Source organism: Trichoderma reesei, assembly GCF_000167675.1.
Source record: "Trichoderma reesei QM6a unplaced genomic scaffold TRIREscaffold_18, whole genome shotgun sequence".
In the NCBI taxonomy this organism is placed as follows: domain Eukaryota; kingdom Fungi; phylum Ascomycota; class Sordariomycetes; order Hypocreales; family Hypocreaceae; genus Trichoderma; species Trichoderma reesei.
The window spans coordinates 103,013-128,590 of NW_006711165.1; the positions used below are offsets into that span (position 1 = coordinate 103,013).

The 25,578-nt window shown below is 52.1% G+C and overlaps 8 protein-coding genes across 8 annotated transcripts; 4 read left to right on the forward strand and 4 right to left on the reverse strand.

Annotated features, from left to right (window-relative positions):
* Positions 1 to 39: 39 nt before the first annotated feature.
* Positions 40 to 1,139, reverse strand: TRIREDRAFT_80335 (uncharacterized protein; the record flags this gene model as incomplete). The annotated part of the gene is made up of 1 exon (XM_006967629.1): positions 40 to 1,139. One exon carries the CDS (start codon positions 1,137 to 1,139, stop codon positions 117 to 119), a length of 1,023 nt encoding a protein of 340 aa, XP_006967691.1. The 3' UTR covers positions 40 to 116.
* Positions 1,140 to 2,277: 1,138 nt separating this feature from the next.
* Positions 2,278 to 2,746, forward strand: TRIREDRAFT_109949 (uncharacterized protein; the record flags this gene model as incomplete). The annotated part of the gene is made up of 2 exons (XM_006967550.1): positions 2,278 to 2,303; positions 2,356 to 2,746. 2 exons carry the CDS (start codon positions 2,278 to 2,280, stop codon positions 2,744 to 2,746), a joined length of 417 nt encoding a protein of 138 aa, XP_006967612.1.
* Positions 2,747 to 3,254: 508 nt separating this feature from the next.
* Positions 3,255 to 4,348, reverse strand: TRIREDRAFT_4990 (uncharacterized protein; the record flags this gene model as incomplete). The annotated part of the gene is made up of 2 exons (XM_006967514.1): positions 3,255 to 3,892; positions 3,967 to 4,348. The coding sequence occupies 2 exons, from the start codon at positions 4,346 to 4,348 to the stop codon at positions 3,255 to 3,257; spliced, it is 1,020 nt and encodes a 339-aa protein (XP_006967576.1).
* A 512-nt stretch (positions 4,349 to 4,860) lies between these two features.
* TRIREDRAFT_66256 (uncharacterized protein) lies at positions 4,861 to 6,015 on the forward strand (the record flags this gene model as incomplete). Its single annotated transcript, XM_006967551.1, has 3 exons — positions 4,861 to 5,466; positions 5,515 to 5,784; positions 5,848 to 6,015. The coding sequence occupies 3 exons, from the start codon at positions 4,861 to 4,863 to the stop codon at positions 6,013 to 6,015; spliced, it is 1,044 nt and encodes a 347-aa protein (XP_006967613.1).
* Positions 6,016 to 7,492: 1,477 nt separating this feature from the next.
* On the forward strand, positions 7,493 to 11,425 carry TRIREDRAFT_109952 (uncharacterized protein; the record flags this gene model as incomplete). The annotated part of the gene is made up of 5 exons (XM_006967552.1): positions 7,493 to 8,167; positions 8,317 to 8,935; positions 8,994 to 9,606; positions 9,673 to 10,376; positions 10,455 to 11,425. 5 exons carry the CDS (start codon positions 7,493 to 7,495, stop codon positions 11,423 to 11,425), a joined length of 3,582 nt encoding a protein of 1,193 aa, XP_006967614.1.
* A 1,392-nt stretch (positions 11,426 to 12,817) lies between these two features.
* TRIREDRAFT_123095 (uncharacterized protein) lies at positions 12,818 to 14,327 on the forward strand. The gene is made up of 2 exons (XM_006967553.1): positions 12,818 to 13,096; positions 13,214 to 14,327. Exons 1-2 carry the CDS (start codon positions 13,031 to 13,033, stop codon positions 14,117 to 14,119), a joined length of 972 nt encoding a protein of 323 aa, XP_006967615.1. The 5' UTR covers positions 12,818 to 13,030; the 3' UTR covers positions 14,120 to 14,327.
* Positions 14,328 to 16,828: 2,501 nt separating this feature from the next.
* TRIREDRAFT_66370 (uncharacterized protein) lies at positions 16,829 to 17,449 on the reverse strand (the record flags this gene model as incomplete). Its single annotated transcript, XM_006967630.1, has 1 exon — positions 16,829 to 17,449. A coding segment is annotated over one exon (621 nt), but the record flags the coding sequence as incomplete, so codon positions are not given.
* Positions 17,450 to 20,349: 2,900 nt separating this feature from the next.
* Positions 20,350 to 22,617, reverse strand: TRIREDRAFT_22911 (uncharacterized protein; the record flags this gene model as incomplete). The annotated part of the gene is made up of 2 exons (XM_006967526.1): positions 20,350 to 21,661; positions 21,720 to 22,617. The coding sequence occupies 2 exons, from the start codon at positions 22,615 to 22,617 to the stop codon at positions 20,472 to 20,474; spliced, it is 2,088 nt and encodes a 695-aa protein (XP_006967588.1). The 3' UTR covers positions 20,350 to 20,471.
* Between the last annotated feature and the right edge of the window lie 2,961 nt (positions 22,618 to 25,578).

The following is a 25,578-nucleotide window of genomic DNA, read 5'->3' on the forward strand; positions in this document are numbered from 1 at the left end:
CAGTTCGATTGTTCTATGTTATTGTACCAATTGCATGCTCAAGAAAAAAAAAGTAGCTCCTTTCATCAATTCAACCCGATCTATGAAACTCCATATCCATGATGAACCAAGCATACTCATGCCTCAGCCGCCAAAAGCTGCTCAAACGAGTCCTTCATGGTGACCTCAAGGGGGATGTACTTTATCCCCAAAACTCGCTCCGCCTTGCTTCCGTCAAGCTGATAGATATCCTGCGTCTTGCCCGCGCCCGGCGTTCCCACCGGCAGACGCTCCTTCAACTGGGGCATCGTCTCGCGCAGGGCATCAACGGCGCTCTGGTAGTCAAAGTGCTGGCCGCAGAGGAAGCGCTCGCCAGCAGCTTCAGGACGCTCAAAGGCCTCGATATGGGCCTTTGCAACGACACGAACGTCTGCAAAGCCGGCAAAGTCAACAGCGGGGACCTCCTTTGCGCCGACGAGATGCCAGAGCGCTTCAGAGGACTCGTTGAGGTGGGAGAGATCGTCAATGGGAGTCAGGTGAGGGCCGAAGATCCAGGGAGGCTGAATGGTGGTCAGGCTGAATGACGGCTTCTCCTTCTCGACCCAGTCCCACATGGCTTTTTCGGCCAGGGCCTTTGAAGCGCAATATGCTGCGGCGTTGTCTGCTTTGGCGGCTTCCTCATGGGTCATTGGGTTCCAGTCCTTTTCCGTGTAAGTGTATCCGGGCCTGTATCCCTTTGAGAGATCCAGGATACACGCAAACGACGAAGTATTCACCACACGACGAACGTACGGACCGAACTGCCTCGTCGCCTCAAGCACAGTGACAGCAGAGTGGACTGCAGGATTCAGCAGCTGCGTGACCGGGTCATCGACTTTCAAGGAAAATGGAGCAGCGACGTTGATGACGCCCGTGATGGGCGCAGGGCTCTCTGCAAAGGCGGGCGCGTAGAGGTCCTTGTTGGTGAGGTCGGGGACGACGGCGACGGAGAACTTTGGGCCGTGGGAGGAGAAGACGGAGCGGACCTTTGCGGCGGAGGAGGACGTGCGGACGGTGCCGCGGACGTTGTAGCCGCGGGTGAGGGCTTCGTTGATGATGTGTTGGGCGACGAAGCCGTTTGCGCCGGTGACGAGGAGGGTCTGTTCGGAGGGGGATGGCATTTTTCGGAGTATATGAATTGGGGACTGGAAGAATTATATGAGTGTAATTGGGGAGTGGTTGTGGTTGTTGGTGTTAGTACGAGGTAGTTGCTTGAAGGAGTTGATTGAAGTTGTGCTTGATGGAGACTGACTTGAGTCAACAGGAACTGAAGAACAACTCCATAATATATATATAGAGATTTCACAATTCCGAAACATCCCAAACTACGGCGATAACCTCCTCATAACTTGTCTTGGCTTACGAAATCTTGACCTATCGCCTAAAGATCACGCCAAGTTCACAACTTCAGCTTCCTCCGATGCCTCCCACATTAACGAAGTTAAATGCATTTGTCGTGGCTTGAGCCAGCCAAGTATGTGGCTTTCGGTGACTGCCGCTGTAGCTGGGCGAGGCTAGGCGATAAGCTTGACATTAAAGCCGACGTCATCCAGTCAGCAACTCCGAGTGACAGCCGCGTGGCGGCGTTCGGGAAGTCTGATGCTGAATTTCTAATGTGCCAAGGCAGCCAATAAGGCATTGTGGCGTAAAGGGAAAGGGCTGAATTCTGTTGACGGCTGTTTTTATTTAATTTGTCGATATGGCCGGGTGTTGCGGTTGTCAGGAGGTTGTTGAATGTGTAAGAGAAGAGACTCTGGAGGGAATTGTGTAAGTGTCAGTGGGGTTGTTTTAACGCCGATGCAGGACGACACTCAACTGCCGACGGCGTGGTTACAAGCTCGGAATGATGACTTGAAATAGCTGATTAACTTTCTGCAAAAGCTGGCGCTGGGGGGTTGATCATGTTGTCACTGGTCTTATGTTCAGATGGTAGGGATCTTTTGAAGTTCGGCGATTGCAAGACCAGGGGGTAAAGCTTCCGTTCTTGACCCTTCGACAAGGAAGGTCAAGGGACTATCACGAGTTCCAACCACCATTGAATAATGAAGACAGCATGGGCGTGAGATGATTATCAAAACCAAGACCGAACGGCTGTGAGATCGGTAGTTGAGAGATTTGGAAAGAGAAGAAGATAAAAGATGTTCGATGCCGTTGCGGTTCAAGAAAAGACACACAAACAAAGCAGCAATCACTTCTCTAATACACCGACAACCCTTTGGAAACTGACCATCAAGAATCTCATCATCTATATCAAGCAAAATGAAGTTCCAAACTCTTGCCTCTGTGTAAGTCCCCATCCATCACATCCAAACGTCCCCAACGACTAACAACCACCAGCCTCTCCTCCACAGCCGCCCTCTTCACCCACGCAGCCACCGCCCAAAAGACCGTCTGCGCCGGCAGCACCGGCGACTGGTTCTCCATGGCCGTCTACCCCCAGATCCACAACGCCACCTACGACTCGACCTTTGACATGGACTACTACAGCCAGCAGCAGATGCCCCTGGTCTACTCCCTCTTCAAGCCCTTTGGCATGGCGGGCTACACCATCACCACCTTTGGCCGGGACGCCCCCTACAGCACGCTTACGCTCATGTACTTTGCTACGGCGGAGCAGTTTGAGGAGGCGTTTGCTGCGCATGGGGAGGAGATTTATGCAAAGGTGCCGCTGTTCAGCAGCGAGGTTCCGCCTCACTATGTCGGCCAGGTCTACAACATTACCGTTTAAATGTCATCGTACAGGATGAGACATGCTTTGCAGACGCTTTGAGATGTTCATGTAGATGGTTTGTGTCTGGAATAGATAGGATAACGTCAACTAAGAGCCGAGTCTATCTACTATTTCTCTGATGATGTTCCAATCGTCAACATACCGTGCATGATACAGACAATTGTCTATCAGCAACAGACTTTTGAAGTCCGTTAGCATTCACTATTCTCTACGGGATCGTGTTATGAAACAGCAAAAAAAGAACAAAAAATAGAATCAGACGGCACTGGAAGCTTGCTCCCGGCAGGGCTTGAACCTGCGACCTTCGCATTACCAACACTAGGCGTGAAGCCGAAGTATTAGTACGAAGCTCTAACCAACTGAGCTACGGAAGCCCTCTTGATTCTTGGCACTGTGCGTGCAAACGTGGCCAATATGCGCCAGCAACAGCAAATTCCAACATCACCCATTCATTGTCTGCTTCTGAGAGAATCTGATCCCAAGGTTTGATAACCTCACATACATCTCATACAACCGATCCAATCATCTCCAGACTGATCTCCCACAGCCTTGATGCACTCTCTGCATCATGAATATGGAGTGCATAACCAGGTGCCAAAACAGTCTCATCTCCGTTCCAAGGCTCGCTCTCCTGACAGTCTTCCAAATAAACGCCCCCCCTTTCTGCCCACTCGGCAGCTACAGCCGCCCATACTGTAGTTGCGGCTCCCTGCTCCGCACTCTTCATCTTTCGTGCAATCTTCGGATCGCTGATCAAGGCGTTGAGCTGTGTCTCAGGCGTCATCCGATTGAGTCTCGTGCCGCTAATTCCACCCGGATGAACAGCCAGGCCACGAACGCCCTTCGCTCCATACCGTCTCTCGATTTCAAGCGCCATGTAAATGTTGGCCGTCTTGGATTGGGCGTACCCCAGTAGAGGTTGGTACACATCTTCCTGGTCAAAGTTGATGTCGTCGAAGCGGATGCTTGATTGGCGGTGACCCGAAGCTGACAGGCAGACAACACGAGACTGGAAAGAAGGTTTGCTTGAAGCGATCAAAGCATCTTTGAGAGCCTGAAAGAGAGCAAAGTGCCCGAGGTGGTTGGTTCCAAAGTGCAACTCGAAGCCATCTTCGGTCTGGCCTTTGGGATATCCGCGGATGCCTACAATCGACGAAAACAATTAGTGAACCATGAATCACAGTAAGGGAAGCATCCAGTCTGACGCCTAAACTTACCGGCATTGCATATCAGAATGTTGACACTACCACCAGTTCGCTTCAGAAACTCAGCCGCAAACTCCCGTACGCTCCGCAGTGAATCCAAGCCCATCTCCATATACTCAACCTTTCCCGGTTTTCCATCACGCCTCAGCTCCTCCTCCGCCTCTTTGCCTTTCTGATTTTCTCGACCGGTAAAGTAAACGTCAGCGCCAGTAACATGCAAGGCACGTACAGTCTGAAACCCGATGCCGGAAGTGCCCCCAGTTACGAGAATCACTTTCCCGCTGAGCTGTCCGTCCAAGGCCTGATCGCGGACAATCTTGAGTGCGGTAGGACGGGCGTCTCCGGGGCCATTTGTGTCGCGGTGATCGTTGGCGTATGGGGCGATCGGTGACATATTTGTGGCCGTCTGTGAGAACTTTAGATGATCGAAAGATTAGGGGCAGAATATATTGAACCTTTTATTACAAGATGCCAGGCGGGTTCAGCCGCTACATATAACGTCAGCTCAGCCTTCCCTTTTATGGGATCTACAGAGCATATAAGCCCACGCATGATACAGTGACGCTCCGCTACACTGACGGCAAAGTTGAGCTCCTCGGACATTGTGCCAAACTGCAACCTCTTGAGCGTTTTCCATGGCATCTGAGGCCCGCCATGAGTCGAGTTTGGAGATGCGGCCGGCCGCTAGCGTGTCCGGCCGGAAGTGGGGCCGTGGGATACGGACTTACCGGCATTAGACCTGCCTTGAATCTACGAAGAAGGGCATGATCCCCTGCACAAAGCACGACGACGGTTGTGTCTTGCTCGGGGTTATCGTGAAAGAGTTAGTATATAGAGGACGCAAATGACCTGAAACAAAGAAGGAATCAAAAGGATCCGAACGAAAACGAGCTGAATCCAATCAAAATGCCTTCCACAACCACCCACACAGACTTTGGCCCTCACACAACGGCCTTGACCGTTGCCGCAGCATTCCCGTCATCCATCTCCGGGAAGGCCATTCTCATCACCGGCGTCAACCTCAAGGGCCTCGGCTACGCCACCGCCGAAGCATTCGCCTCCCAAAACGCCGCCCTCATTATTATCGCCGGCCGAACTCCCTCCAAGCTGCAGGAATGCGCCGATGCCCTAGCAAAGCAGTATCCAAACACCAAGACTCGACTTCTCGAGTTGGACCTCGGCACCCAGAAGAGCGTTAGAGAGGCTGCTGCGAGAGTCAACTCCTGGGACGATGTTCCAACCATTGACATTGTCGTGAACAATGCGGGCATCATGAATGTGCCTACGCGCCAGCTCAATGAGGATGGCATCGAGCGCCACTTTGCCACAAACCACATTGGTCACTTTCTCTTTACAAGCTTAATCATGTCTAAGATCATCGCTGCCGCTCAAAAGCCCGGTGCCGTAAAGGGTGCTACTCGAGTTGTCAACGTCTCCTCCACTGGTGCAAACTACAGCCCCATCCGCTGGAGCGACATCAACTGGGAGAAGCCCACCGGCACGTTGCCCTTAGTTGAGCAGCCTGACTACGCGGGCCTCTACCGACTAGCTAAGCTGGAGGAAGAGGCCGTGAAGGCTGAGAGCTACATCCACCAGGGTGCCTATGGACAGTCCAAGACAGCAAACTCCCTGTTTAGCCTCGGTCTCAACGAGCGCCTGTACGAAAAGTACGGAATACTGAGCTTCGCTGTGCACCCTGGTGTCATCATCACCGAACTGAGTCGAGAGGTTCCCCACGATCAGTTCCAAGCGGGGATTGAAATGCTCAAAAGCAGGGGTTTTGTTTTCAAGGAGCTGGGCGCTGGAGCTAGCACATCTTTGGTAGCTGCTGTTGATCCCGCCTTGACACTACCTGCCAAGCGGCCGCTTCAGAACGAAGCAGATCTGGCAAAGACGGGTCCGGAGGTGAAAGGCGAGGATGGAGAGTGGGATGGTAGGGGTGTGTTCTTGAGTGATTGCCAGATTCTTGAGAACACCAAGATTTGGTACACCAGTTGGAGCCAAGCGGAAAAGCTCTGGGCAAAGAGTGAGGAGCTTGTAGGCGAGAAGTTCGTGTTTTGAGTGTTGAAGACTTTCAATTACTACCATCAGTTCTGTTAACAATACCATGCCTAGACGAATAGCAAGAGGTATATAGGAGAGCTAGGAACTTACAAAATCACTGTGATTTGCGATTATCAGCCTCTCTGACTCTCTGTTAACTCCGCCTGTAAGCTGAATCCGCCTGCTAGGCATATAGAGACGAGCTCTTTCTCTAAACTGATGATCAGGATCAAGCAACCGGAAAATACCCACGTCCATGTCAAGCGGCCGTCAATTGACTGTCGCGATCCGAAGTTCGTATATGCACCAAGGTCAGAGGACACCTGGTTTTATCTTACTGTTACTTCCAGCACATCAGCTTCTAGAAGAGTTATTAGAGCCGCATGCCGGCTGGGCCTTGGCTCCAATCTTGATAGAGTGCTTAATAGAGGAGTGTCTGAAATGATGTATTTTTTTTTATGTTGCTACCATATCCGGATCCGTGACTTGTATATGCTCAGCAGATATTCGAAGTCGTCGACAGAAGGTACTACTTGGCATGTCAACTTACATCTGCCGAAAGCCGCCGAAGGGAGAAAATCAAAGGCGAGGCATTCTGATACGGTCAGTGGCAGACCAAGTCTCCATGTCAGCTAGTGACGTACACAAATCTCGAGGTTCAAAAGCTTCCTCATATGCATATCCTCATCCGCGAATTTCAGCCGCTTTATCGGGCTAGATTGTGCCTTGTCTTCCTTAACGTCGCTGGACAAGCTTGCAGCAGTGTTGGGTATGAACGCAGGCAAATTGTCAGCCTCACGGCCCAACCCCTCCTCTCAGGCTTGTCCCTCGTCTATCAGCTCATCCAATGACTTGTCGGCTCTACGATTAAGGGTGGCGTAATCTGAAACATGCACATGCATGCATATGTGCAAAGCTGAAAAGCTAGGGCCGTGATGTATTTCGTCTGCCAAAATCCCATTGAACGACAGAGAACATAGATAGGAAGCATTGACTGAACGAGCTTATCATTGTGTTCTTCTAATCAACTGATCTTTTGGTGTTAGAGTGTGAGAAGTATAGGCGGACAAGTAGTGAAAGTGCCTCGCTCATCGTTATGTTAATCATCATTGCCACCCCCTGCTAAGCAACAAGGCTGTGATACTACCTAAAGCCCACAGCCTGATAGACGCGTGCCAAGGGCGCTGGACGTATTATAAATTGCCACGTAACTACCCATCCAATCAATCGGTTGGGTCGTTCAATTGCATCCAGCTGGGAAGGGGGCTGCGGAAACAGAAAGTAAACAGGGATCGCAGAAAGGGTATGAGCACACACCGGGAGATCAAGTGCAGCTTTGGTGGCGAGGAGGCTCGCATGTATTAGGCTCTTCGTAAGTGAAATGTTAATTGCCATACAATCCCTATCTGAGAGAATGCCTTGATGTTGAAGTCGCTCACACTCTATTCATTCGCAAACTTCTCCATCTCTTCAAAGGCTGCCAATACAATTCGCAATGGTTCCGAAGAAAGTTGCAGGAAGAAAGAGGGACATACTCCGGAATTTGTTTGGGAAATCGTCCAAGCCTTCCTCTCTGGCATCAAATGAGGCCCAGTCTGCCTCTCCAAGACCTGTCAGTGTAACTTCGCAGTCGGCTATAGACGCGACAAGAGTTTCTCTGCTTTTTCCCGCTCTGCCATCTTCTGCACAAGTCAGGCTATCTACGGCCTTGGCGGACCACCGGTCTGCAGCGACCGAATCTGTTTCGATTCCTCCAGACCTCTCCTCAACAGATCTACCTTTAGGTTCGACTGAGGCCTCAGAATTAGAGACACCTCAATCGCCTTCAGCTCCTGACACGCCTCAACGACCGCCGACCTCGGATCTTTGGGCTCGAGCCTTCGCCAAAGCAAATGAGGAAACCCAGAAATGGATCACAAAGCATGGACTCCAATCATCTGTCACGCAGCCGCGGGACCAAATCCACGAGCTTCTCAGCCTCGTCGATGGCCATAAGCTATCCGAACAAAGCGAGGAGCCGTTCAAGCTTGAAATTGGAAACCAGAAGATTATCGTCCGCGACTATGTTGCTGATGCTGTGGCCTTTATCACAATGGCGGGCGATGCTGCCATGGCTTTCGCACCGCCACAGGCTGGCGCACCGTGGGCAGTCGCTAAGGCAGTTATCAAGGTAGGCATTCATACTCTCCCAGACTACCTCAATTTTGTCTTTTTTGGAGGCCTTGATTTGGGTATCGTTTTTATCAAGGGCTGTAATTTACTTGAGAAGGTAGATATTGGAGTTCAAAGGCTAACGAGCGTTAGATTCCGGTCAAACAGATAGAGCAAAAGGCCGCTCTTCTCGGAACAGTCCAATGGTTCACGCGAATTGTACGCAGAGGAGAGATATACGAGGCTCTCTATACGACCGCGACCACCGACGAGGCGGCCACACTCAACTTACACGATGTGCTTCTTGAGACATACGTCGCCGCTCTAGAGCTGTTAGCCCAATCAGATACTTTATTCGAGAGCGGAATTGCCAGACAGACTTTGACGGCAATCCTACGACCAGACGGCGCTACCGGTGGCGTGAAAAATCTGGTTGAACAGGAACAAAGACTCGACAGAGAAGTTCAAAGCTGCGAGGCCTCACGATCATCACTATCGTCCAAGCAGACAATGGATGGAATAGGCGCCCTCAAGAAACAGCTGGATCAGCTGTCTTCGCCACTCCCCCGGATTGACAAGGGAATTGCCAGCCTTCTGTCCAGAGTCGAGAAGAAGGAGCTAGATGAACTGATGAACTTCATAAGCAGCGAGATGTTTGGAACAAGCCACGTCATTGTAACCGAAACAAGATTGGAGGGTACCGGTGAATGGCTTCTAGCCAGCGAAGAATTCCGTGATTGGCAAGGCATTCCTTCTGCTTCAGCTGCTTTATGCCTGAAAGGAACTGGTACGTAACCATCCATGTCGCCCTGCTTTTGTATTCTATTCATCTAACTTCCTCTTAGTTGGCACCGGAAAGACATATCTCACCTCCAAAGTCATTGACCATGTGAAGCATACACTCAAAGTAGCACACCATGATGAAGGGTTCGCATTCTTCTATTGCAAACGGTCCGGCCTTTCGATGCAGAATCCGACGGTCGTCCTGAGAAGCTTTGTTCGTCAGCTGGCTGGTAAGGCATTTGATGAGCCTGGCTTGATTCAAAGCAGGCTAAAACAGACATGTGAGACGGCAAAGAGTGAGGGGAGGGAGCTAGGTTACCAAGACTGCAAGAATCTCATTTTACAATCCTTCAATTCATATTCAAAGACCACCATCATCCTTGACGCCCTAGACGAGTCGGACACCAGCACGTACAATCTTGGCACAGTCCTGATCGACTTGATGGAAGAATCGAAGAAGCCTGTCAAGATATTCATCTCGAGCCGTCCGGACAGGGAGTATTTGGGAAAGGTCTTTGGGGGTCGGAGCATCATTACTTTGGATGCTGAACATCAGCAAGGAGACATACAGAAGTTTCTGACAGAGAATCTCTACTCAACCCGGTTCTTTAAGCAACGAAGTCCGAATATTCAAGGCAAAATTAGGGAGGTGTTCACGAAAAGAGGATGTGGAATGTAAGTCGCATTCGAATACTGGGACTGGGTGTATATGATTTGGCTCTAATCAACACGTCGGCACAGGTTTCGATGGGTCTTCTTGCAAGTCAGGAGCCTAAAAGATCACATTACGGATGATGCCATTGACAGTTGGGCTCATAAATTACCCCTGGATTTGATGGGGACTTACAATCAGCTGTGGAAGAACATACAGGAACGTGATGAGGCGGACTTGGCACTAGCTGAGCGAGCCATTATGTGGGTGTTATGTTCTTTCAGGCCACTTGGGATCAACGCTCTTTTGGAAGCCATCCAGTATGCTGTCCAGGGACCCGACATTGTGCGAAAAAAAAAGCAAACAAAGCAACAGATATTATCACTTTGCCAAGATCTTTTGACTGTCGATGAGATTAATAGGGTGTGGATACTGCCACATGCCTCTGTGGCTGAGTTCTTTGAATCCAAAGGGTGGACGACGTGGAAGTGTGACGCCTTCGCCGCAAAGGTGTCTATCAGCTTCCTTGGAGGTTATCTATTGGATGACTCGGGAGACGCAGAAGAATCAGAAGACGCAGAAGAATCAGAAGACGCGGAGGATGCAGAGCATGCAGAAGACACAGGAGACTCAGAAGACTCAGAAGACTCGGAAGACTCGATAGAGGCTGCATATCCTTATTTTTACAGTTTTGCGTACTATGCTAGGGGATATTGGGGAGAGCATATGTCGCGATATGATGAATGGCTTGGATTGGCAGAGAAAGAGGAGGCAGACCTAGATGTTGCCGTACGTCTCAAGCGCTTTCTTGGGTCACTAGATGAGGGCAGCCACAGCTATCGAAGATGGGCTTAAGATAACCCCTACACAGGTCCAGGCAATTTGCCTCTTTTGGCAATGTGCTGTTACGGAATCTATCATATCTTGAGCGATTGGTGGCTGGGAGGCACAATCACCGAGGAGATGGCCTTGGTGCAGAATTCTTTAGGCAATAACGCACTTGCGCTTGCTGCTTCACGAGGTTGCATGCCCATATGCAGAAGTTTGACCGAATTGATCAACGTCGAGCATCCAAATGCGGGGAAGCACGCGGGCGCATTAAAGCAGGCAATCCTGGAAAATAAGACCGACATTGTGGAATTTCTAATCATGGATGCGAAAGCAGATGTCAACTTTGCAGAGGGTACACGTCCATCTGCTGCACAGTCTGCGGCCATGTGGCGACCCGCCACGCTGCAATGGCTTATTGATCAAGGCGTGGTTGACCTGACAAAAGAGTATAATGGCGATGGCAATATCCTGATCACAGCAGCATCGGTCAGCAACTACCAGTCAGTTGAGATCCTGATCAAAGCCGGAGCCAAGGTTAATGCTACTGTGCAATCCGGCGCATACGGCAATGCTCTTGTTGCGGCTGCAGAAATGAACTTCTACTTCCAGCAACAGTATGTGGAAACAGTCCAACTGCTCCTCGACGCTGGCGCTGATCCGAACCGAGGCTTGGAAAAAGGCCCTTGTGACAGCGTGCTTATAGCCGCAGCAAGAGAAGTTAGGGATGAAAGGCTTCTCGACACACACAGACATAAAGAAGAGAGAAAAGAAGTTTTACAACTGCTGCTTGATGCCGGTGCAGATCCCACCGCCATTCCTCGCCGAAGTCATTACGGGAGTGCCTTGGCAGCTGCAGCGTTCTGGGGACGCAAGGAGATGCTGCAGACAATGATCAGCCATGTCGGTATGGAGAAAGCTGTCGAAAGCCTTCTTCGGAGCAAGCATCTCAGGCGACGACGAACGTTCTGCGATCGAAAATCCGTTGAACGCTGGAAGCAAACGGCCAGATAACTTGCTGAGGAAGTGGGAGTAGGTCGGCAGATTCTTGATCAAATTGGCTTGTGGGAGGTAGAGCCTCAAGCTGTGGAAGGAGAAGATTTTGAATTTGTGATTGAGTACGGTGAAAGCCACCTCTAGAGTGCTTGGAGGACATTCAAATTGTTTGAGATCATTGAAAAAGAACGAGCAACGAGTCTTGGTGTTACGAAAAGATCGGAAGTTATGCCGCAACTTTCACCCTATGTAGTTGTCTGAAGATACGGTTCAATCACCTCTCATCTATAGAGGTAGTGATACTGCAAGACCTCGGGTTGAGTAAAAAGAGTGCCGTATCTGAAGCCAGTGTATACATAGCTAGCCACGAATGTGTTACAGACATCTTGGCCATCTTCATGTTTTTACAAAACAAAGCTAACCATTATCTCTAGATAGAAAATGCTGGAGATGATGATAGAGAATTCTGGCAAAGGGAAAGCTAATAGAATCCTTGGTAAGAGGAGACAGCTTAGAGCACAATCTTAGGATTACGATGATGTTGAGCCCCGGGCTGCCTCAAAGGGGGCTTTTTTGACTCCAGGTCCCGCCTCTCCTCTGAGCAGTGTACAGACACAACTGCTGCCTGTGTATACAGAACAGCTATCGGTCCAGTGGTAACGGTCACAGCCGTACCTCGCTCGAGATGTGGGAGTGAGTAGAAATGTTCTCCATGTCATTGACTTGGTCGACCACCGACTCCAAGAGAAATGAATCCATATTTCCTCGACCTCTCTCTTTTTTTCTTTCAAGATCCGCTTGGACAGTCATAGCCTACGCCATGACTTTAACACTTCAGGATCATATCGATATTGGCTGGTCATCTAGAGATGGAAGCTCATACCACCTCACTCTCTAACCAGGGACATTTCGCAAACATTATTGCACTGTAGGGAACACTAGATAGATTGTAATCGCCTTGTCCTCACCTTACCTACTTGGTGAGCCTCGGTTGCGACAATCCACAGTTCTCCGCGCTTTTTGCAGATTCCTTCAGGTCTTGCGGCTCTCCCCTCTTCCCTCGAACATTAACATACACCTACCTAGAGTAAGCAGCCAATGAGAAGCTGCATACAACAAGCCACACTTCCGAATCGGGCCACTCATAATCCGCCACCTAGACCTCTCCAACAAGCATGAAAGAACGCCCCAAATCGATAAGGCATGCATGCCACGTCAATCATGACGAAGAGCCTCTCCAGAGTCGTTGCTCCCTGCATATCGATTCAGCATCACATGCCAGTTGAGTTCCGTCATCGAATAAAAAGGAGTCGGTATTATAACCACCCTACATGTCGCCCCCAATACATTATCCATACATGAACATCTACAACGAGCCACAATCTTCAACCAATGCAACGATCCCTGGCGTGACGCTCCATCAACAGCTGCATATAAGACAGCACCGTTGGGTGCATGTATAATTGATACCCAACTGCATCCATCTTCCAACTCACAGCAGCGACAACACTCTCCTTTTTACACCGTAGACTTTCCAACATCAATCTTCCTCTTCCATCCACCATCACCATCATCTACAAAGGCCAACACCAAACAGCATCTCCTCACCAAAACACCCTCGCCATGCCATCTCTCACCCTCCCAACCTCAGCCTCGACAGAAACCCTCCTCCTCAAATGCCAAAAAGAAGTCCGTCCCGCCCCCCCCCCCCCCCCCTCCCTTTTCATCCCCTCAACTCCTCTCCTCCCCCGTCTTCAAAACCGCAAAACCAACTAACATCATCATCAATCACTCCTCCTCCTCCAGACTCACAAATCCCCCCTCCCACCAACATGGACCTCCCACCCCCCCAACCAAGAAATCCACCCTCCGCCCAACACCCTCGCCCTCGCCATCCGCATCGACGCCGCCTTCCCGACCTCGATCCGCTTCTACGAATCCGCCACCAACCGCCCCGTCGGCGCCGTCGGCCCCGAGTTCCGCGGCTCCCTCGTCCTCGTCCCCTGGCGGCCCGGCCTCAAGTTCGTCGTCGCGCCCTCGTGCAGGCGCAGCAACGGGTGTCTTGTCGGCGTCATAAGGGAGCAGGGCAAGGGCGGCACGCCTAGGGGGGATACTACTACTACTCCTGGAGAGACCTCCCCTCGGATGGGTCCTAGTAGGGGAGCTGCCACTCCTGTAGAGACCTCCCCTCAGGTAGTTCTTGATGGTGCCTCTGAAGAACCTCCCCAGGTAACCTCCAAAGAACCCCTCAGAGAACATCCTCAGGCAGTCCCTAAGAAAATCCCCAAGCAAACCCCTCAAGCCGTCCCAGAAATATCCCCCATGCCCTCTCCAGGGATCAACCCCAAACCAACTCCAACCTCAATCCCAAAAATCACCGCAAACATGAAAGCCAAAATAACCCCAAAGACGTCCCCAAAAGCACCCACCACAATGAAGACCACGGGAATAAGAGGAAGAAGCAACAGCAAAAGAAAGAGCCTCATCCCCGTCGCCATCCCCAAGAAAAGCAGCACCTCCTCTGGCTCCGATGGCAAGGCGGCGCTCAACGGCCAAGAAGAAGGAGGAGGAGAAGAACGGCCTCCTCGACATGGAACGGCAATTCCCTCTCCAGTCAGCAGCAGCGGAAGCCGGAAGCGCAAGCATGTGAGCTTCGACGATGCAATCGTGACGGGAAAGCGATCCATCAGGATGGCGGTGCCGGGACACTAGACGCGAGAGACAGCAATGTGGTCAAGCCCGGGCAGCAAAGTTGATGGGTCATTTCTTTTTACTTTGTTCTGCAAACTTTGATTGAGTCTGTTCAACATCTCCTTGGACTTGAACTGGTATTTCACAGTAGGCACTCAATATCAAGACAATTCACAACAAGACAGCACTTTCAACAGCGCAACGATTTACAGCTTTTATTTCTTTCAGCTCATCTAAGATAAGGTATACAACGCTCATCGCTAACTGAAACAAATTAAAAGTACAAAAAGTCATAAAGAAAATGAGCGACAAATGCAACAATCAAGACGTCAAAAGTAATCAGTTCCCCCATCAATTTCATCCACAAGCCCCTCGTCCAGCAGCCGGCAAAACTCATGCGTGTGCTCCCACAGCCCGTCCCACGCGGCGTCCTGAAACTCAAAGAACCACTGGTTGGTGTCGCCGTGGATGCTGGGATTCCGGTAGTACGACATGAAGGAGTCAATGGCGATGCAAATCTCCTCGACGTCGTCGACGCTCGCCGACTGCGGCATGAACATGGCCAGGCAGATGTAGAAGCGGATGCCCAGCGCCCTGCCCTCGGCCCACGACGAGCGGTTCATCTCCGTCCAGACCTCGCCGTCGTCGCGGTTCCAGCAGCGAGCCATGGCGTGCACGCTGCAGCACTACAGCAGCTCGAAGAAGCTCTGCACGCCGTCGCCGGGCGCCTCCTCGCACATCCACTCGGGCACGTCGTGGCCCAGCTCCGCCACCAGGTCGCAGCGCAGCTTCAGCTCCGCGGAGAACATCTCGCGCTGGAACAGCGTCATGAGCTCGGCCGAGTGCTCGGCCCTGGGCGGCGCGTCTGGGCTGTTACCGAGAGCGGCATCTCGCACGTTCCAGAGCCGGGACGCAACTTGACGCAGCTCTTGCTTTGTCACTGAGTCGATGGAGACGAAGCCGTCGGGAACGTTGCCGTCGGGCCAGCGGTTGGCGTACTTGCGCAGGGCGCGTCTCCAGAAGGTGTCCGGATGCTTGGGATACGTGTAGATGGTCAGCATGTACTCAATGTACAGCGTCAGGTCGAGCATGTTGCAGAGCGTCTCGGCGTCGTGGATCGTGTCCAGGGTCGGGCGCTGCGAGAGAGCCCACAGGCACTGCCACACGTCGTCGCCCTTGCGGGTGACTTGCAGGACGCCCATGGTCAGCAGGCAAATGTCCAGGTTGGACGGGTCCAGCATCTTGCCCAGCATTGCCTTGAGAATCGAGATCTTGTGCTGGCTGAGCACGGCCGCGAGGTAGAACGAGCTGGCTCCCAGGTTCCGCAGGTCGAATCTCGACGTGAGGTTGCCCATGACCATGCAGATGATCTCGGGCGGCAGGTGGTCAATGGAGCGCTTGGGATGGTCGTTGATGACATGGGAGATTCGTGGGCTCTTAAACGTGCCGGTCCATGGAATTGGCGACTTGGGAGGCGTCGGAGGGAGCATCGGCTCTGCAAAAGGCAGCTTCATCGTATATGTCCTTAGGTGTTGCTTCTGAAACGAATGACGCAGGTATCATGTTAAGAATGAAGAGTATCGATGCTGGCTTGATCCGCGCGCTGACTGACTGCGGACGCGTCGCAGTCGGGCGGTTTGACTGCCAAAGGCTGAAGTTCTGGAGTTGCAGGTTGGACGGTTGGCGGCTGTCTTGGGCTTGCGCGAGTTGACCATTCAGCTGCACCAGGCCAGCGGCAGTTGCTGCCTCGACACGACAGCTGCCTGCGCTTGGGTAAGGTATCTTTGTTTGACCAGGAACAACTGGCAGAGAGAAAAAGTGGCACGGTTGGAAGATCATCAAGGCAGTCGGTCATGATTTGCTCATTAGCCATAACATCAATAAGGTATCTATCAACGCCTAATCCTCACAAACATCACTCCCAATTACCACTTGGCTTCATATGCCATTACTTTCACCAGTACATGATCTCTGGGATCCCCTTTGCCATAAGGTTCTCAGCTACATTGTCTGTCTTGTCCTTTTCTTATCTAGCTAATTTCTACTAGTAGAGAGAGATAGACTGACCTACCTAAAGTTTCCCGGCCAGTTGCCGCTCCATATCGAGTTCAGTCGCTATCCTCATGCTCTACCTCCGGCATGTCATGAAGTTCGACAGGTTTCCCAGGAATCCGTGCTGCCCATTGAGCCCTCACTTTCCCTTGTTCCCGCTTGAGCATCGAAATGATTGGAGGATGCCTCAACCATCTTCCTAATTCTCTCGTCTTTCATGAGCTCGGCAAAGAGACCTCCAGTCGCTAGTGCCCCGTCATCATCGTGATTGCCTGAAGGATTCGCAGACTCATGTCGGTTGCCATACTCGCCTTCGTCATCCGAGAGTGAGATCAGCTTCTCGGACTCGGGCCGGCACTCGGAATGGTCTTCATCCAAGAGATCCTTCTCCGCTGACGCCGAATCTTGTCGTGTGTTTGCCTTTTCCAGACCTCGTTCATACCCCATCCAGAAGCCACTTTCAAAGCCTGCCTTGTACCCAGTCACATACTGATCGTCTAATGCAACTGAAGCCGACTTTTGGTCGGGACGAGTCTGGTCGGGAAGATTCTGGCTGGCAGGAGTCTGGCTGGCAAGGCTCTGGCTGGTAGCAATTTGGTTGGGTAAAGGGCTCCAGCTAACATTTGTCTGTCTGCTGGAGCTGATATCGCGGTAAGCAGTCTTCGCCGCCGGATTCGCTGCCCAAAACTCGCTTCTCTTGCGCTGCGCCCAAGCTTCCAATTCCGCAGGTCTTTGTATACACTGCAGAGCAATCTCCCTAGCTGCCAGCGCATTTTCCAGCCGATCGTGAATCCCAGCCTCCCAATGAAGGCCCTGTCGGAGAGTGATCCCAATAAATTCACTGCAAACATGGGGCAGCCGCGATTTATATCTTCCTTTCTCCAGAAGGGGCACGCCGTCTGGGAATACAGCAGCCGTGACGAGAACTTGAGCATCGACAACCTTCGTGTGGTAAAGCCTGAAGAGCTCCAAAGGAAGCCGAATGCCATATCCGACCAAAACCGTCTCCTCGTCGATGTACTCGAACAATTTATCTCGTGCGGCTCGCCACCCCATAAGTGCTTGACTGCTTTTGATTGCGGCCGTCATTTGTTGCAAGCCAATGCCATGGATATCCTTGCGCCAGTTGAACATTGGCTGCGTGACGGCAACGAGCGAAGAGACCAGCGTGTCGCCGGTGAGGCAGTCAACGACGCAGATGGCCAAAGGCTCGTTTCGCCGACTCTCCGCAATACCGAACTCGCAAGAAATGACGACCGCTTTGCGCTTCTGAACAGACGCTTGATGCCTCGGAGACATCACGTAATGCCTTATCCCAATGCCCGGATTGATGGGGATGCCAGGAGGGAGTGCTTCATTAGGGAGCACGACACGCTCTTGTCGCAGCACTTGAAGGGAATGGCATCTTTCCAGCAGTCCCTCGTAAAACTGAGCTCTCTGATGACTGGACAAACAAGAATAAGAGTTACCCAGATATTGCATCTGCGTCGACGAATCCGGCCATGGGACGCTCATGCTGCCGAGGAGAGAGAGAACGGCTTAGAACAGATGGCGGAGGGGGTTGATGCATAAGCAACTCTGTCTATAGAGCCTAAATGCGCGGCTTGCCTATTTATGTCGTTTCTGAAGTCGTATGTAGGTCGTCTCTGAAGTCGGTTTGAAGAGTGAATTTTGTTGGTGATGAGGAACTTCAGGTGTCGGCGAGGCTAGGTGTGCTGGTGCTCGCGGTGGTTGTTCTATCCGCTCGAGTCCGTTGAGGATACGGCCGCTATTCAGAGCGATGAAAGCGAGTCTGGAATGAAAAGCAGTGGAGTGAAGAAACAAGAGGAGCAGAGAAGGGGGGGGGGGGCAAGGGGGGGAACGCAGAGGTGTGCTCGAACAATCCCAGGGCCGAGTCACTCGCATGCACGTCAGGCAGTGAATTATTAAATGTAAAGGCGTGGAGGCGTTGCCCTGTTCGCTTCTCTCTAATTTATCTATTGCTCCTTTTCCATATGAGGTGTTGCAGTGTTAGTTAACGGCTGTTTGCATGAGCACATCGATCACGACCAAATGGAAGGGCGATCGGAACCATCGTGGGTGCCGAGTATCATCAGTCGTACGGCCACACGACGGAAAAGAGATTGAGTCACAACAGCTCTTCCATCCATTCAAGCTATCTAAACTCCGTTCTGAGTTCACAAACTACCCTTTTCTACTCGCTACCCACCATTAGATTAAAGAGAGCATCTGTAATATGAAAACAGCTATAATATATAATATTACAGCCACTTTAAAGCATGTATTCTAAATCTCTATAGCAAGAGAGAATATCTCTACTTTTCTCTAGATAGATACATGTAGATATTAATACTATCCATAGCTGCTGTAGCTTCTAGTAGCTTTATACCGGCTATACTAGGAGTTACCACTGTAAATACATTGCCCGCTGCAAGGTAATTCATCTTCTGAACTCCTGGCCTATAAGGTGAGAAGTTGTTTTACGCACACATGGCATGCTCAGCCTCTCCCTGTGCTCTCGATTGTATTCAATCACTTGAGAATCAGTCGTCTTTATCCAAATACCAGGGCCAAACTGCTGAATCTCAGATAATGGCAAACAAGCACTGGGTCTGTATGCTCGGGAGTCGCCAGTCTTCAATCGTAAGCGGCAATGGTAAAGATGCGAGCTCGACTCGCCATCGCTGCTTTCCCACGGTTCTCAAAGCTCTCCAATGGCTCGAGACCGTGACGAGGACGTCCGTCAATATGTTTTTATTCCGCAGTCGGCATCAAAGGGACTCCTCCAGCACCGGCGGTTGATGTCGCGCTCACAAAGAGCCAATGGAAGCGACGTCGGCCGGAACGCATCACCTCCTGTCCTTAATGATATGCCTCCAGAACTTCATCCCTCTGTTTTTTCTTTCTTTTTTTTCACGCCATGACACTCGCCAATGGGGTACCTTGGCGAGTGAGAGTTGCAGTTGAGGCTGCGCCTGTCCGGCCGGTGGCTTTATCCAACAGCCTGCCTGAGTCGCAGGCATCAGCCGTTCCGTAGGGCTCATTCGATTCAGCTAGCAAAAGACCGCTTGGCTCATAACTGGAGTCCAGCGGCACGATGCTATATCCCTGCATATGCATTCTTCAATCCTGGACAAGGTTCGTCGTCGTTCGGGTTGGTCGGTGGTAGGTCCCCAGATGAGGTCCATTCACTATCTGCATAGCGAGCCAGGCTGATCTCGATCCGTCGATCCGTCGATCCGTCTGTCTGTCTGTCTGTCGATAAAATGCTTCACCGACGTATTCTATTGCAAAATCCTCACAAGTCAGCACCACCCTGAGCATATCAACCGTCAAAGGCAAGCAAACGTGTACATACCTCTCCTCCGCCGTGAAGGGTTTCAAAATGAACCGTCTCACTCTGAAGCACAACCCCAGCATCCCCTTAAAAGCTGCCCTAAAGAAAGAAAAGAAAGCAAATCAATACCTAATCCACGAGCAGATGCAAAGAGACTCTATATACCTCCTTTCAAGGGGAGAAACATTTCCTTCTGAGAAACGCTCTAGGCATGGAACCGTGAGGCTTCCCTCTTTCACCGACAAAATGACTGATGCCCCCCCCCCCCCCCCCCCCCCCCCTCACAAAGCATCGTCCCGTCTATACGAGCTCTCTCAGACAGATGTGCCATGATGGCTCACCAAACCTCACGGCAATCTACATCGATTCTCACCTTGACCGACTCCTCGGCCCCCCAACAAGACTCTCCGACGTCGATATCCGTGCCACTCCATGTGCCTAACCTAAACCACAGCAAGCCAACATGTCAGATCCCTTCAAAAGGTAGCATCGCGCGGGACAGCACATTCACATAGCCGAGAAACTCAATCATGAAGAGTAAGAAAATAACGTCAACTCCTACCGAAACTACTTCGTACACATCGCTTCCCACCGCCAAACCACCACCCCATTACACATACATTGTTACATTCACCTACTGCTCATCCCTCCTCACCGCTAAGCCCCCAACGGTCATCGCTTTTCAATCCACGCGAGAATAAAGAGAGAGAGAGTGAGAGCGAGACAAAGACAGAGATAGAAAGAGAAGAAGTAAAAAAGATGCCGTAGACTCCAATTTACAAAACCCAAAACTACATCCAGATTTGAGGCATAAGAGGTTTTCCATTCGTTCAATCACTAAACGGTTTCGTCCTACCCTTTGTATCCTTCTATCCACGCGACACCGCCCACCTTGCCGACCAAAAATGAAAAGGAGGAGGAAAAAATAGATGACGACAGGCAAGTAAAGACAAGAAAGGAAAAGAACGGAAAAGACCACGGCAATCATTCGCGATTATCAGACACTTGTTTCTTGTCTTTTCGGTTCTTGATGACAAACTCAGACATGATCTGGATATGGTCGGCCGGGAAGTGCCAGTTGGGGAAAGCTGGGATTCGTTTCATGTATGTCGGATCGGGAGGGCCCAGCAGCTCGACAACTTCCAGGGTGTTGGCCGAGTACCAGATGTAGTCGATGACGTCTGCGAAGCCGGGCGTGTAGTTGGTAAATGGCAACTCGTCTGGCGTGTTCTGGATGGGTGCATATGCGTCTCGCAAGCTGAATGGGTGCTCGATACCGTCGCGGGTGAAGCTTCCGTAGTGGAAGTTGTTCAGCTCCGCATGGTCCGGCGGCACACGACCAAGGCACATGAGTTCCCACACCGAAGAGTCCTTTGTTGAGTTGAAATCACCGCAGACCACAAGTGGAATGTCGGTATTGGATCGATACTCCTGGCTCGGGCCTGGCTCGGCTTGCGGCGGCGGCGGAGGCTCGTCAGCGTCGTCGGACCTTGGCAACGTAATCATCTTCTTGTCCTTGACGGCCGGCCACCTTGCATACTTCTCCGCCAACTTTGTCACATGCTCCATGAGGATACCCGTCTGGATCAGCTTGACGTCTGCCAGTGCTGAGTCCCATGTCAGGTGCACATTGACCAGGATGATGCGGGCGCCGGTCTGTCGGGACTCGAAGAAGCAGATGACGGCAATGTTGTCCTTTGGCATGACTCGGTTGAAGACATCATGCTGATTCTTCATGTCGGGACGGTTGATGGCGATCGAGGCAAACTCAATCAGCTGCTTGTCGAGCAGGATGAATTTGCTCTGCTTGTAGAACACGGCGCAGCCGTCGACGGTTTGTGCATCCTTTTCGGACATGGTCTTGGCTCGCGACTTGGGCCAGTGTACGCCCTTGTAGTCCATCTGTGCCAGTTCAGGGCTCAGATCCTCCTTGAAGGCGTCGGTGGAAACTTCCTGCAGGGCCAAAAAGTCTGCGTCTCGTATCCGCAGCTCTTCCAGGATGCAGTTCTTGCGGTATTCCCAGCTCAGGGCCCCGGTGGGCGTGTACCCATACGTCTGTGTCGTCGCATACTTGTCGCAGAGGATATTCCAAGAAAAGACCCTGATTCTTTCCAGATTTTCAGGCACGTCCTCCTGAATGATGATTTCTTTCCGCGGAGTGGGGGGTAGGGGAACTATGGTACAAGACAAGTTAGCAATCGAACGGGAGAAGGCTCGGGGTGAAAAACATACTCGGAGCTCCTTCCATCAGCGCATTGATCAGGCTCTTGGTGCCCTTTTCCATAATTTCCTGCTTTATGCTCGGCTCCAAAGGATTGCCTTCTATGCCTAGCATTTCCAGTTGGTGAAGAGAGCCGAGCTCAAAGGGCAGCTCTTGGAGGTTGTTGTTGAAAAGGAGCAGCTGCTTCAGGTAGGTGCACATGCCCAGTTCCGGGGGCAGCTCACTGATCTGGTTGAAAGAAGCATCAAGGTGGCGGAGTTGGCGCAGCTCTCCTATAGCGTTGGGAAGGCGGGTGAGCTTGTTCGAGGCGATGTAGAGTTCGTTGAGGAATTGGTACCGGAAGAGCTCCGAGGCAAGATTTCGCAATCCCTGGCCGCTCATGTCGAGGTTGTGCCAGTCCTGGCGAGTCGTCCCCCTTTCCACGTTCAATGGCCTTCTCATATCTGCCGGGTCGTTCTCGCTGTCTGCCTGGGTCTTGCCGTTGGAGGGAGGCGGGCCACCAATGCCCCTGTTCTCTGACGCCTTGAGTCTTGCATAGTAGTGAGGCTGCTGCTGTTCTGTCATGGCGGCGTGCGCTCGCTCGGCCTCTTTGTGCAGCCGCAACTGTTCTTGCCACATTTCATTCTGCGGAGCCTGCCCGGCCCGGGCATTGGTCGCGTGCCCGTTGGATAGCGAGGCGGAGTTGAAGCTGGCCGAGGTGGAGAGGAGTCCGGACGCGAAAGACGAGTGATGGCCCAGCCCATTGGCGCCGGAGAGCATATGATCGTGTTGCAGCCCTTGGTGATGCTGAGGCTGGGAGGGGTGCTGATGTTGCGCATGCTGCTGGAAATTGTACAACATGTTGGGCATTCCCCGCCCGGCCCCATTCAGCCGGGCATTGTGTCCCTGCTGGTGGCTTTGTGAGTACATGCCGCAGAGGTTGTGCTTGACGCTTTTTACGATTGCCGGCTTCGGAGCCGCGGCTGTTGAGGACCGCGCCGACGGGCGGTTCTGAGGGTAACCTAGGCTGAACTAATGGAAGCGTGCGGGTGAAGGAAGGGAGGTGATGAGTCTGTCGTGGCAAGCCAGTCGGGAGCAGAATGTCATCTGTTGTTCAGTATGCGCTGGAAATGGTTCGGGGCAGAGCCCGGGTCGTGGACAAGGCGGGAGACGGCTCTCCACTAGACGCGGTGTTCGAAACGAGGGACGCTGGACGGATATCGCGTTTGCGCATGGGAACGGCGAGAGGACAGCCGTGACATGTGCAATGGTTGAGGGCCGGTGCAGTCGAATCGAAGCGAAGCCGGGATCGACCTCAATTGTCCATGAGCAGCGCAGCGCAGCGGGCGTTCTAGATTACGGCGGTCGAGGGCTGGCTGAGGTGAGGAGTAGCAAGCCGCGGGGTTCGGGGGGGGTTTGTGGCGTAAAGCTCTGATGGGACAGGACAAGGAGAGTCGAGAAGCCGGCGAGGCAAGGGGGTCGAGAGGCGAGGGAGTCGTGCCAAAAAATATACTGAGGGCTGGATAGAACAAGTGCAGACGGGCTGCTGCGAGCTGAAAGCCGACTGCTGAGCGAGGGCGAGGTCAGCCAATGTCTTTCGAGGTCAGGACACGCGAACGAAAGCGGGAATTGGCAGAGGGTCCCGCTGCAAAATGGAGGGGCCACGTCCGCGGCGGCGGCACGGCGACTCACAGAGACGAGGGGAAAAAATATAAGAACGAGCGAGCGCAGGGCCGAGATGTCGTCTCTAGATAAGATGCAACTAATACCTGGTGCGTGAAGAATAGTGGCTGCCGATATCGAGGAGAAAAAAACCCGGCCGCTTTGGAGTTGACGATGAGGCGGCTGGCGATGACAAACTGCGTCTGGAAGCTAGAAGGTGCAATCACGTGCCGCTGGTGCTCCGCATCGCCGGATCCGCGAGCTGCCCGTCACGTGCCTTATCGGTGGCGTTGGTGCGATAAGACAGCCTCGACAATGGAGCTCGAGGCTGGATTGTATGTAATGATATCGAAGCGACAAGAAAGGTGGCAAGAACTTAGCATTGCATCTCAGTGTACCGACAGGGCAAGATATCGTAATGTTTACTGACTGTAAATGTCCTTCCAGATTGCATATCAGTGTCTCGAAAACATGAGTCCGTCTGTCGACCTGGACGTGGTTGCATCGCTATTATTACTACGAGTATCCAAGGTACCGGGCGACATCAGCCGTGCATGGAACGGGACTTGCCTCTGAGCGATAACCGGCACACGCGTATAGCAGCAGGTCGCATCTATGGCTGAAAGAACTCCCAACGTCCGTTTGTGTACTGTTGTCATGTTTTCTGAGCGAGGAGATCGTCTGGCTCACGCTCTGTTGAAAGCATGTGGAGAAGACATGAGAGCATGGGCGCCTCCAGCCTTTGAGCACAAGTAGGGAAGATGCCCGTTGAAACTGAACTGCGGGCCAACTGCGCATTGATTCATTGCATGATACCTTAGCTGCAGCCAGCACGACATCTGAACCCCAGTGGTTCATGGACATGGCATTGCCCTCGGCATCCACAGCCTCTTTTTTTCTCTCTGTTTTTTTCTTTGTTTTTTCTCTGTTTTTTCTGTCGTCTTTTCCTTCACATGGAAATATGTCTTCAAAGGAAGCTCTCCAGTGAGAATGCCGCTACGGGTCTTCTTCCACATTCGGCTCCGGTTCCGAGACTTTTTGTCGCGATGCACGCTCTACTTGTAGCCTTTGTCCGCTCGCTTGCTTTCGACGTTCCCCAACCCCTCCATAATGCAGACGGAAACTTTTAGGTAATAGAACAATGTCCAGGCCGTGGCAAGGCTCTGCTGTCAGATCGACAAGACCCTCGAATCTAGGTTGTTGTGTCAGTAAGCAGATAGAATAGTCGGTGACGGCTTGAGCTGGTTGGCTTAGATTTCAGAGACAGGTCCCGTCATGTCTCTTGCCGGCAGGCACATGTGATCATCGGCTAGCTATCCGCCTCTACCGCTCGCCTGCCTGTTCCTGGAACATGTCCGAGAGCGATGGATGGAGCTCATCAGCCAACAGGACATGGACAGGTCTGCCGTGGTTGGCTGGGCCAGACAAAGGAGGGTCTTATCGGCCACGGTGAGAGATCCCCGGATTGTCACGAGGCTACGCTCGGTGAGCCGCTGATCCATCGAACCGCAATGGTAGCACCGATAACTGCTGGGTTCATGACATGGCCTGGTGGTTTGTGCTCGTAGTACTAGCGGGCAAGCTGTGCGGAATACGCGGCAAGCTGAATCTGCTGTCCTCATCCCTTTCGTCTGAAGGGGACATGATGAAAGTGCTCTCCGAGATAGAGACCAGAACCCGCCACGTGTGATAGTTGGTTTCGTGTACTTAGCCCAGAAATAGACAACTTCTTGTCTAAATCACTGACAGCCAGCATGCTCGCGTGCTTGAATGTCTCCTGACCGGGCAGCCATTGGTCAAGGAGGCAGGAAATCAGCTTGGATGTCGGGCGGATCCAGGCGGGAAGAGCCAAGAGCTTTGATGAACTCACTAGAGCTGCAGCCAACCAAAAGGGCGAAGCGAAGTGCTGCACGGGCCCTCCGTTTGGACACTTTTGCTAGTCGCGAGTATCGAATTGGCCGAGAGAGCCATACCAGGAGACCAAGGACAAGACAAAGGGTTCGGAGAGACTCGACGAACGCGGGGAAACGCTGGCGGTTCTGCTCCACATAATCCTCGGCGGGCTGCTGCGCTTGTGAGATAGGGATCCATGGATTCAATGGCGAACCACTGCATTTGTTGTAGGTACTATGTTCAGTAGGTAGTAGTTGCAGCGAAGAGAAGCTCCTGGAAGCACGCTCGCTGTCAAGGGAGCTGCATGCAGTGGCAAAAAGGTCAAGGCAAAGAGAC